At 46.4% G+C, this 12,699-nt stretch overlaps 1 protein-coding gene across 1 annotated transcript in view; it reads left to right on the top strand.

Moving 5' to 3' along the window:
* ZNF638 (zinc finger protein 638) overlaps positions 1-12,699 on the top strand; it is a 383,308-nt gene that overhangs the window by 173,900 nt on the left and 196,709 nt on the right. Inside the window, exons 11-12 of the mRNA XM_069205880.1 lie at positions 4,743-5,760; positions 8,107-8,157. Of these exons, the coding sequence (XP_069061981.1) occupies positions 4,743-5,760; positions 8,107-8,157 (1,069 nt within the window). The remainder of the gene's footprint in view (positions 1-4,742; positions 5,761-8,106; positions 8,158-12,699) is intronic.

Consider the following 12,699-nt stretch of genomic DNA (forward strand, 5'->3'; position numbering starts at 1 on the left):
CCTCCACCCATAGCAACTACCAAAGCCTGCCTATGCTTCCAGGAATGCTAAGGCACGCGAAGCAAATCTTCAAAGACCCTGTCATGAGTAGAGCGATCACTCCGAGGGTAGAGAAAAAATATAAAGCACCTCCCACAGACCCTGCTTTTATCACCTCTCAACTGCCACCAGACTCAGTCGTGGTAGGAGCAGCTCGCAAAAGAGCCAATTCACACACATCGGGCGATGCACCACCCCCGGATAAGGAAAGCCGAAAATTCGACACAGCTGGGAAAAGAGTCGCTGTACAAGCTGCAAGCCAGTGGCGCATCGCAAACTCTCAGGCGCTCCTAGCGCGTTATGACAGAGCCCATTGGGACGAGATGCAGCGTCTCATCGAGCATCTACCCAAAGAATTTCAAAAGCGGGCAAAACAGGTGGTTGAGGAGGGACAAAACATCTCCAATAACCAAATACGCTCCTCTATGGATGCAGCGGACACAGCTGCAAGGACAATAAACACTGCAGTAACCATCAGAAGGCACGCATGGTTACGCACGTCTGGCTTTAAACCAGAAATACAGCAAGCAGTACTCAATATGCCGTTCAACGAACAACAATTGTTCGGACCAGAGGTTGACACTGCGATTGAGAAGCTGAAAAAGGACACTGACACAGCCAAGGCCATGGGCGCGCTCTACTCCCCGCAAAGCAGAGGCACTTTCGGCACCTTCCGTAAAACAACCTTCAGAGGGGGGTTTCGGGGTCAGGCCACACAAGCCAGCACCTCACAATCAACACCGTCTACCTACCAGGGACAGTACCAAAGGGGAGGTTTTCGGGGCCAGTACAGAGGGGGACAATTCCTGAGAATCCGGGGAAAATTTCAAAGCCCCAAAACCCCAACAACCAAACAGTGACTTAAAAGTCACTCAACCCCTCCACATAACACCAGTGGGGGGAAGACTAAGTCAGTTTTATCAATCGTGGGTGGATATAACAACAGACACTTGGGTCTTAGCAATTATCCAACATGGTTATTGCATAGAATTTCTACAGATCCCTCCAAATATCCCACCAAAAACACAAAAAATGTCAAAACAGCATTTAGACCTCCTAGAAATAGAAGTTCAAGCACTACTGCAAAAAGAAGCAATAGTACTGGTACCATGTACAGAAATAAACACAGGAGTCTATTCACTGTACTTTCTAATACCCAAAAAGGACAAAACACTGAGGCCTATCTTAGATCTCAGAATACTAAACACCTACATCAAATCAGACCACTTTCACATGGTCACGCTACAGGAGGTGTTACCACTGCTAAAGCAACAAGATTACATGACAACCTTAGATCTCAAAGATGCGTATTTCCACATACCGATACACCCTTCGCACAGGAAATACCTAAGGTTTGTATTCAAGGGAATACACTATCAATTCAAAGTCTTACCGTTCGGTATAACGACCGCGCCAAGAGTATTTACCAAATGCCTAGCAGTAGTAGCCGCACACATCAGAAGGCAGCAAATACACGTATTCCCGTATCTAGACGATTGGCTAATCAAGACCAACTCGCTAACAAAGTGTTCACAACACACAGAGTATGTCATACAAACCCTCTACAAACTCGGGTTCTCCCTCAACTACAAAAAATCACACATTGTGCCGTGCAAAATACAGCACTACTTGGGAGCGGTAATCAACACAACAAAAGGATTAGCCACTCCGAGTCCACAAAGGGTTCAACATTTTCACAAGGTCATACAGGCCATGTATCCAACACTAAAAATACAGGCAAAAGTGGTTTTAAAACTCCTAGGCATGATGTCCTCATGCATAGCCATTGTCCCAAACGCAAGACTGCACATGAGGCCCTTACAACAGTGCCTAGCATCACAATGGTCACATGCACAGGGTCACCTTCTAGATCTGGTGTTGATAGACCGCCAAACATACATCTCGCTTCTATGGTGGAACAGTACAAATTTAAACAAAGGGCGGCCTTTCCAAGACCCAGTGCCACAATACGTAATAACAGATGCTTCCATGACAGGGTGGGGAGCACACCTCGATCACCACAGCATCCAAGGACAATGGGACGTACATCAAACAAAACTGCATATAAATCACCTCGAATTACTAGCAGTATTCCTGGCGCTAAAAGCATTTCAACCCATCATAACCCACAAATACGTTCTTGTCAAAACAGACATGACAACAATGTATTACCTAAACAAGCAAGGGGAACACACTCGACACAGCTATGTCTCCTAGCACAAAAGATATGGCAATGGGCAATTCACAACCACATTCGCCTAATACCACAGTTTATTCCAGGGATCCAAAATCAACTAGCAGACAATCTCTCTCGAGATCACCAACAGGTCCACGAATGGGAGATTCACCCCCAAATCCTAAACACTTACTTCAAACTTTGGGGTACACAGCAAATAGACCTATTTGCAACAAAAGAACGCAAAATGCCAAAACTTCGCATCCAGGTACCCACACACAGTCTCAAGGCAATGCCCTATGGATGAACTGGTCAGGGAAATTTGCATGTGCTTTTCCCCCTCTCCCTCTCCTTCCATATCTGGTAAACAAATTGAGTCAAAACAAACTCAAGCTCATATTGATAGCACCAACATGGGCAAGACAACCTTGGTACACAACACTACTAGACCTGTCAAGTTACCCAACAGGCCAGATCTGTTAACACAACACAAACAGCAGATCAGGCATCCAAACCCAGCATCGCTCAATCTAGCAATCTGGCTCCTGAAATCCTAGAATTCGGACTTTTAAACCTCACTCAAGAATGTATGGAAGTCATAAAACAAGCTAGAAGACCATCCACTAGACACTGCTATGCAAGCAAATGGAAAAGGTTTGTTTGCTACTGCCATAATAATCAAGTTCATCCATTACACGCATCCCCAAAAGATGTAGTGGGATACTTACTACACTTACAAAAGTCAAATCTAGCCTTCTCTTCCATTAAAATTCACCTTGCAGCAATATCTGCATACCTGCAGATTACCCATTCAACTTCACTGTTTAGGATACCCGTCATTAAAGCATTTATGGAGGGCCTAAGAAGAAGAATACCACCAAGAACACCACCTGTTCCTTCATGGAACCTTAACATCGTCTTGACAAGACTCATGGGACCACCTTTTGAACCCATGCATTCTTGCGAAATACAATTCTTAACCTGGAAAGTTGCATTTCTCATTGCCATCACATCTCTAAGAGTAGTAAGTGAAATTCAGGCGTTTACAATACAAGAACCTTTTATCCAAATACACAAAAATAAGGTTGTACTAAGAACCAATCCTAAATTCCTACCAAAGGTTATTTCACTGTTCCACTTAAATCAAACGGTAGAGTTACCAGTGTTCTTCCCACAGCCAGACTCAGTAGCTGAAAGGGCACTACATACATTAGATGTCAAAAGAGCACTAATGTACTACATCGACAGAACAAAGGAGGTTAGGAAAACAAAACAACTGTTTATTGCATTTCAAAGACCTCATACAGGAAACCCAATATCAAAACAAGGTATAGCCAGATGGATAGTTAAGTGCATCCAAACCTGCTATCTTAAAGCAAAGAGACAACTGCCCATTACACCAAGGGCACACTCAACCAGAAAAAAAAGGCGCTACCATGGCATTCCTAGGAAATATTCCAATGCACGAAATATGTAAGGCAGCCACATGGTCCACGCCTCACACATTTACTAAACACTACTGTGTAGACGTGCTATCCGCACAACAAGCCACAGTAGGTCAAGCCGTACTGAGAACTTTGTTTCAGACTACTTCCACTCCTACATGCTGAGCCACCGCTTTTGGGGAGATAACTGCTTACTAGTCTATGCACAACATGTGTATCTGCAGCAACAGATGCCATCGAACTGAAAATGTCACTTACCCAGTGTACATCTGTTCGTGGCATTGGTTGCTGCAGATTCACATGTGCCCACCTGCCTCCCCGGGAGCCTGTAGCCGTTGGAAGTTATCTTCAACATTTGTACATTTGTATATATATATTATTTAACCTTAATTTGTACATACTTATTCATTCCATTGCATGGGCACTATTACTAACACACACAACTCCTACCTCACCCTCTGCGGGGAAAACAATCTAAGATGGAGCCGACGCCCATGCGCAATGGAAGCAAAGAGGAGTCCCTCGGTCTCGTGACTCGAAAGACTTCTTCGAAGAAAAACAACTTGTAACATTCCGACCCAACACCAGATGGCGGACTGTGCACAACATGTGAATCTGCAGCGACCAATGCCACGAACAGATGTACACTGGGTAAGTGACATTTTCATACTTATGCCACAGGTGGTGGTTTGTGGGCTTGGCACCCTGAGAGGGATGTGATACAGACTTTGCCATTGCAGATTGTGTTGGTGGGGGGAGAAAAAGGTCGCGTGCATGTGCTTGGTGAGGGGTCCTTTAGGGTGGCTCAATACATGTTCCCTGCCCTTAGGGGTATTCCCTCCCCTCCCCCATCCCCCCCCCCTCAGCATCAGTATCCGGCAAAACATGGGGTAGGGGTAACCATGCCAAAAGGGGCACTTTAGTACATGCTGTCTAACTTGCGGAGGATAATACTTGATAGTTCTTGGGTAATGCTGCTTGTGAATGTAGTGTTAAGTAGCTAACCATTCATGCTTAGATCTTTGCATTTACATATTTGCATTGTTAGTTTAATGTTTATCTTTGTACTTTAAATTTTCTAGCTCTGAAGTGGAAAATATTGATGAAGTGGAGTGTACTCAAATGGTCTCGGATGGTTCAGCTAAGACAAAATTGACAGACACAAACGCTGACCATTCTAGTGCTTCCGGTATTCTATCAAGCAGTTCCAACACAGAGTCTAAGAATAATGCAGTACAGCCTACTAAAAACATTCAAAAGGGGGAAACTGAAGAGAAGGTGGTTACTCTGTCATCTAAGCCATTAGTAAAACCTGGTGGCCTCAAAAAGAAAGTTTTAAAGAAAAAGTCAGCTATCGCCTTAGAACCTTTTGCCAAAACATTAAAATTTAAAAGAATTGCACTGAAGCCTAAAGTGGTGAAAAAAACAAAACCGAAAGGAAAAGGCGTTGATACTGTCACTGACCAAGTACAGAGTCTAGAAGAAGCATGCAAGACAATTACTGAGGCTCCAACTCCAGGGCTGGTCACTGATAAAGCTGGACAAGATTCTCAAAAGTCTGCTCATGGTGCCTTGAATGGTGGTATTAATCCAACAACTGAGCCAAAAGGCACAGTTTCTGATGGAAGGAAAACAATAGTAAAGAATGGAGTGGAAACTGCGAACAGTGATAAAAATTCTTCTGAAAAGATTCCACCAAAGGCATCGGAGAAAAAGGCAAACAAAGATCAAACTAAGGTTGAAGTGAAAAACCCAAGCACTACACGATCTGGAGTGTCTAAAAAAGGAATATCCTCTAATCAAAGCTCAACAGTTACAGCAAAGCAAGGGGGGTCCACTCAAAAGATGACTTTAACAAAAAGTGGAGAAAATCAAAAAACATCTTCAAAGACTGATGTTAGTAAAACATCTGTGCCAAATGCAGGAAAAGGACCTGGCTCAAACACATCTAAACCATCATTGTCCACCTCAAGGCGAGATACTGGAAGGTTTGTGTCTGCAGTGCAAGAAAAAGATGGCATAGGAGATTCCAGGAGTGTGTCAAAGTCTCGCGAGAGAGATGATAGACTAAGCACCAGTAAGGATGACGAAAGCAATAAGGTGAGAATTTTACTGTTTGTTTTTTGCTAATGTGATCTTTAAATGTCAAAAAGGATCTAAATGCATTTTAGTTAACACTCCAAAAATTTGTTTCTTAGATCTTTTTCTAGATTCCCCTCCTGTACTTTACTGTGCCAGCTAGTGGTTGCCCATTCCCCTCGATGATTCCCTCCCCCTTGGACATTTAGACATAAGCCCACTATGCTTGGTGTAGGAAAGTACCCTCTTTCTTGGTATTGTTACCACCATTTTCTGCCTGTTGTCCTTATGTTTGTCTCTACTGGGTTCCTACTAACAAGGACCCCAGTAGTTTTTCTCTCTCCTCTGAATTGATGCTTTTTCTTCCCACAATTGTCCTACTGGCGCAATCCCCTTTCCCCCGGTAAGTCCCCAGTATGATACCTAGGTACCCAGGGCATTGGGGTTGCAGGGATCTCTATGGGCTGCAGCAGTTATTCTGCCAACCATAGGGAGCCCATGCATAGGGTTCTGCAGGCCTAGCATTGCAGCCTGCGTGAAATGGGTGCATGCACTAGATTTCACTACAGGTCACTAAGTCACCCCTATGGTAGGCCCCCTCAGCCCAGAGGGCAGGTGCCTGTGTGTGAGGGCACCGCTGCACTAGCAGAGGTGCCTCCACAAACTCCAGATTCATTTTCCTGGACTTTGTGAGCGCATGTGTAGGAAGTTGTCTCTGTGCATGCTATTTCTTACTTTGAAATAGTACATACAGAGTCCAAGGGTTCCCCTTAGAGGTAAGATAGTGGCAAAAAGAGAATTCTAATTTTGTGGTAGTGTGGTCGAGCAGTAGGCTTATCAGAGGGTAGTGTTAAGCATTTGTTGTACACATACAGGCAATAAATGAGGAACACACACTGACAGTTCCAGGCCAATAGGTTTTTATATAAAAAAATATATTATTTTTATAGGTTCAAGATTTACAATCAATACTTCAAATGAAAGGTACTTCACTTAGGTATCATAGGAACTTTGAATCGGCAAAATAGCATGTACAGTTTTGGCAAAAATGTCAATAAGCTATTTTAAAACTAGACAGTGCAATTTTCAACAGTTCCTGGGGGAGGTAAGTATGTTAGTTTTGCAGGTAAGTAAACCACCTACATGGTTCAAAGTTGGGTCCAAGGTAGCCCACCGGTGAGGGTTCAGGGCAACCCCAAAGTTACCACACCAGCAGCTCAGGGCCGGTCAGGTGCAGAGGTCAAAGTGGTGCCCAAAATGCATAGGCTTCAATGGAGAAGGGGGGTGCCCTGGTTCCAGCCTGCCAGCAGGTAAGTACGGTACAGTAAGTAGGGGGGGACCAAGTCAGCACAGAAAGTACACCCTCAGCGGCACAGGGGCGGCCGGGTGCAGAGCGCAAACAGGTGTCGGGTTTGCAATAGGTTTCAATGGCAGACCCAGGGGTCTCTTCAACGAAGCAGGCAGGCCAGTAGGGGGCTCCTCGGGGTAGCCACCATCTGAGCAAGGGAGAGGGCCACCTGGGGGTCGCTTCTGCACTGAAGGTCGGATCCTTCAGGTCCTGGGGGCTGCGGGTGCAGTGTCTTTACCAGGCGTCGGGTTCTTAGAAGCAGGCAGTCGCGGTCAGGGGGAGCCTCTGGATTCCCTCTGTAGGCGTCGCTGGGGGGGGAATCAGGGGGGGGGTCAACTCTGTCTACTTACAGGGTCGCAGTCGCTGGGGAGTCCTCCCTGTAGTGTTTCTCCACAGGTTGAGCCGGGGGCGTCGGTTGCAGAGTGGAAAGTCTCACGCTTCCGGCAGGAAACGTGCAGTCCTTTAAAAGTTGTTTGTTGCAAAGTTGTTTCTTCTTTGAAGCAGAGCCGCTGTCTTCGGGAGTTCTTGGTCCTTTTAGATGCAGGGTAGTCCTCTGAGGCTTCAGAGGGAGGGGGGCACATCCCTATTCCTATTGTGGGGAATCCTCCAAAATCAAGATGGAGGATTTCTAAAGGCAGGGGTCACCTCAGCTTAGGTGGGTGACTCCTCCTTGTTTTTCTCATTATCTCCCCTGGACTTGCCGCCAAAAGTGGGGGCTGTGTACAGGGGGTGGGCATCTCCACTCCCCTGGGTACCCAAGTACTATGTACTAGAGACTCGTATGGGGGCACCAGTATGCCAATTGTGGGGTGTGCAAGGTCCTAAGCAAACACAATTAGAGGAAAGAGCAGAGTCACTGGGGTCAATGTTAGGAAGATCCTTTACCATGTTTTACTGACGTTCTGTAATTGCTTTTTTTTATGGGGGGGGGGGTTATTCTACCAGAATAAAGAAAGGTTAGATTGGTACTTTAGCTCTGTAATGTCTTTCATAAGTAATTTGTACTACTGTCTTTTCAGAGCTCTGCAAAAAGAAGCCCAAAGCCCTCAAAAAGTGCTGAACCTAAAGAGGTATGGATCCTAGCTTAAGCCTATTTGACAGTCTTTCACTGTCTTTATTTTAAGAGTACCGTCTGTCATGTCTTGATACATTTACCTCAGTGGTTCCCAAACTTTAAATCACCAGCTCCCTTGACCAGTTGGCCATGGCTCCCCATTACATTATTTTTTGTTGCAAGGAGGTGGTGGGAGGGGTCGGGGGTGGGGTGATGTCTATCTTTTTCACAATATTTGTGCGCCCTTGTGCAAATCGGTTGCTGCATCTTTGATGTTCATGCGCGATCAGCGTGGAGCTGGACACATCCAGACAGTTGCTGTTGCGCACAGTTTCATAGCCACTGAACCAAGCTGTCATTGATTACAGAAGTAACATTTTTCAGAGGCCTACACATTGATGGAGGATGCTTCTCCTTTGCGGAGCTTTTTAGTCTGACAATTGACCCCCAGAGATGGGCACCGTCAGTTAATACCTGTTTGAGTATGACTAATTGAGGCAGCACATTTTTCCACAAGTTCTTTGTAAATTGGTGGAGGTTACAATGACTTCCTGACACAGATGTTTTTTTACGTGACTGAAGACTTTAAAGTACTCAATTTACTAACTTTGGAAGAATCCAAAGCTAAGTAGGCCAAGCTGGAACTCAAATTGGTGACCTACAGATCACCATGTATTTCAAGGATGAGCACTGAAGACAAACCATCTTGCCTCTGATACATTACCACTGCCTGACAGTAGGTTATAAAACTCACAGGTAAGATTAACTGAATACATTTTGGGCAGGCTATCATTGGAAGTTGCAAAAACTGCAACTGAGAATGTTTGAGAGCTAGGAGTAGCGATACAAATAAGTCTGCATAGGTTGCACACTGATGCATATATGAAATGTACAATATGGAAACAAACGTGTCAGCCTTAAACTGTGTTGTCATATTTGCCAGGTTTGATGTTTCCAATGATTTTATAAAACAAATATATTTCACGGCCATAAAGCACATTCTTATAAAAACCTGAATCTTTCTTTTTCAAGACTTTACTGACATTTCCTTGTCAAATGCATAAAATTCAAGCGCTCTAATATAGACTACTCAGGTGGTGTAGGAAAGTCCCCTCTTTTTGGCATGGTATCTGTAGGAAAGTCACATGTTTTGGCATGGTTACCCCTACTTTTTGCCTGCTGTCAGTATGTTTTGACTCTCTACTGGGTTCCTGCTAACCAGCACCCCAGTGGTTGTGCCCTCTCTTCTAAATTTGGTTGCTTTGGTACCCTTTGCACCCCACAATTGGCATACTGGTGTACCCCTGTAAGTCCCTAGTATATGGTACTTGGGTACCCAGGGCATTAGTACACCATTGGTCCCCCATGGGCTGCAGCATGTATTATGCCACCCATGAAAGTCCATGCAAATTGTCGGTAGGCCTGCCATTGCATCATGTTTGATAAGGTGCATGCACCCTTTACTTCTGGTCACTGAACCAGGTTGCTGTTAGTCCACCCCTATGGTAGGGCCTCCTAGCCCAGAGGGCAGGGTGCAGGTTTCTCTGTGTGAGGGCACCCCTGCATCAGCAGAGTTGACCCTATGAACTCCAGTTCCAAGCACTGCACTTCATAAGTGAGAGGAAGCTGTTTTACCTGTGGCCCAGCTACGTAATGGTAACTCTGGTGTCAAACATGTTGGAATCATACCCCAGTACTAAAGCCAGTATTGGTGGCATGATTCCATGCACACTCGAGGCTCCTCAGAGGACCCTCTAGTATTGCTCTCACCAGTCTTTCAGGGTGTGCGGGCAGTCCACACTGCTGGTGCAGTGACCTGTAGTGAAAGGGTGCATGCACCTTTTTCACACAGGCTGCAATAGCAGGCCTGCAGGCACAGTTTACATGGGCTCCCATGGGTGGCACTATACATGCTGCAGCCAATTGGGAACCCCTGGTGCCCCAATGCCCTGGGTACCACGGTACCATATACTAGGGACTTGCATGGGGGCACCAGTATACTAATGGCGTGGTGTGCTAAGTCCTAGGCAACCACATTTAAAGGGAGAGCACAGTCACTGGGGTCTTTGTTAGCAGGATCCCAGTCAAAACAGTCAAAGCATACTGACAGGAAGAAAGCGGGGGTAACCATGCCAAAAAGAGGGTACTTCCTACACAGCTCCCTTCCTTCCCCACCCCCAATCAAAGGACAATAAGGCTAACCATGCCCATTTGAGTCTTCATTGTCAAAGTGGAAATATCTGGAGAGTCCATCTGCATTGGAGTGGTTACTCCCAGGTCGATGTTCCATTATATAGTCCGTTCCTTGTAGGGATATGGACCACCCAAATAGTTTGGGGTTTTCACCTTTCATCTGCTTTAACCGTAGGAGGGGCTTGTGGTCTGTTTGATCAAGAAAGTTGTAGGATGCTGGCCTGGTGTGTGGTGAGCACCTATAGTGTTATCACCTTATTCCAGGTATCCCCTGTTAGTGAAGTTTAGGCAGTGTCTAGGAAGCCAGGGCTCTCAAGAGGTTGCAGTGGCTGAGAAGCCAAGACTTATCTAGGAGACATGCAAAGCTTATGCAATACCACTACAGTCACACAGCACTTACACACGTGAAAGAACCACAGTGTTACAATGATAAAGTACCTCTATATTTTTTAACACACTGTATAGGCAGTACTCCACTAGGAGGTGAGTAAACACACTATTATATACACATTAGAAGTCAGTGATTACCATAGAAAGCAATAGTTAACAGAAAAACCATAGAAAATAGTGAAGGCCCTAGGGGGAGACCAAACCATATACTAAGTGGAATGCGAAGGGGAGTCCCCCACCCAAGGAAGTTGAATCTGTAGAGGGGAGCTGGAGGAACTAGTAACCCCAAAAGGTAAGTACCAAAGTGCGACCAGGAGAGAAGAGGTTAGTACCGGTTTGTTTTTTCCCCAAACCCACAAGTGAACTTTGAAAACGGATTGTGCAAGGCCCATGCACAGACTGGAAGAAACCAAAGGTGGATCCTAACAGAAGAGGGCCTGCTAAAGAAGGGGACCAAGTCCAGTTCAATTTGGGGCAGGACCAGGTTGATGGTCAAGACCACAAGTCGGCTATGCAGCACAGGAGCAGTAGAAGAGTTCCATAAGTGATGCGGGTAATGTCCCACAACAGAATAAGAGTTGCTGTCGGTCAGTGGTTTTGGAAAACCACCAACAAGCCTTGGCAAAGGCAAAAGTTGCAGATGAATTGCAGAGCTGCCGGGGACCAGCAAGGTCCAGGGGGAATAAACCCAAGGTGACCCTCGCCAGTGAGGAGAGTCTGAAGACTAGGATGTAGCCCCCACAGGCAACTCGCAAGCACAGTAGTCGCGGTGTGGCTACTCAGCACTCCTGGAGCAGGTGACAGAGGAAGACGTGCTGGTGGCCTGGGCTACATGGAGCCTGAAGATCCCTTGGAGTAGGAGCAAACACGCCTTGGTAACTGCAAGAGTCGTGGTGCACAGGGGTACTGTCCTGCAAGGAGAGGCAAGGGCTTTCCGTCTCCCAAGTTGGACAGCTGGAAGAGAGGCCCAAGGGGACCACTCCAGACCGCCACCTGTGATGCAGGATCCATGCAATCCTGGAGGAGAACCGATCCATTAGCTGGTCGTCGTTGCAGTTGGTGCCTGCAGATGCAGGGGAGTGACCCCTTCACTCCAAGGGACGTTCCTTCTTGCTTCTTGTGCAGGCTGAAGACCCGTCGGCCTCAGAGGATCCACAGCCAGGGAAATGTTGCAGTTGCTGGAAGGAGCCAGAGAAACAATGTTGCAAAGCGGAGTCATCATTGGAGTTGCAGATTGTCGGTTCCTGGAGGGTCTAGTTTCAGTCCCGGTGGCCCGAAGATGAAGTAAATGATGTACAGTAGCCCTGCTGGAATCTTGGTCGTTGAATCTGGAGACCCACATTGGAGGGAGACCCTAAATAACCCAGGAAGGGTGATTGGTCACCTAGCAGAGTGATCACCTGTTAGGAGGGCTGTGATGTCACCTGCCGACCTGGCCACTCAGATGCTTACAGGGGACTCTGCCCACCTTGGAGTTAAAATGACAATCAAGTGGCCACCTGGAGGATCTCTGGACACCACCCCTGGGGTGGTGCTGGACAGGGGAGTGGTTACTCCCCTTTCCATTGTCCAGTTTTGTGTCAAAGCAGGGAATGGGGGTCCTTGAACTGGTGCAAACTGGTTTATGCAAGGAGGGCACCAAATGTTTTTCAAAGCATACCGGTTGCTTGGGGAGGCTACCCCTCCCAATCCAGGTAACACCTGTTTCCAGAGAGAGGGTGTTGGATCCCTCTCCAAAGAAAATGCTTTGTTCTGCCTTCCTCTGCTTGAGCAGGCTACGCAGCAGGAGGGCAAAAACTTGTCTGTGGGATGGCAGCAGCGTGGGCTGTACCGAAAACCCCAAAAGACTGGTAGGAGCCATGCTGGGGGTCCTCTAAGGAGCCCCCAATTGCATGGAATAATGTAACCAATATTGGCAACAGTATTGGGATATGATTCAGACATGTTTGGTACCAAACATGCCCAGGTTCGGAGT

The sequence above is a fragment of the Pleurodeles waltl genome, chromosome 1_2 (genome assembly GCF_031143425.1).
Source record: "Pleurodeles waltl isolate 20211129_DDA chromosome 1_2, aPleWal1.hap1.20221129, whole genome shotgun sequence".
Lineage (NCBI taxonomy): Eukaryota > Metazoa > Chordata > Amphibia > Caudata > Salamandridae > Pleurodeles > Pleurodeles waltl.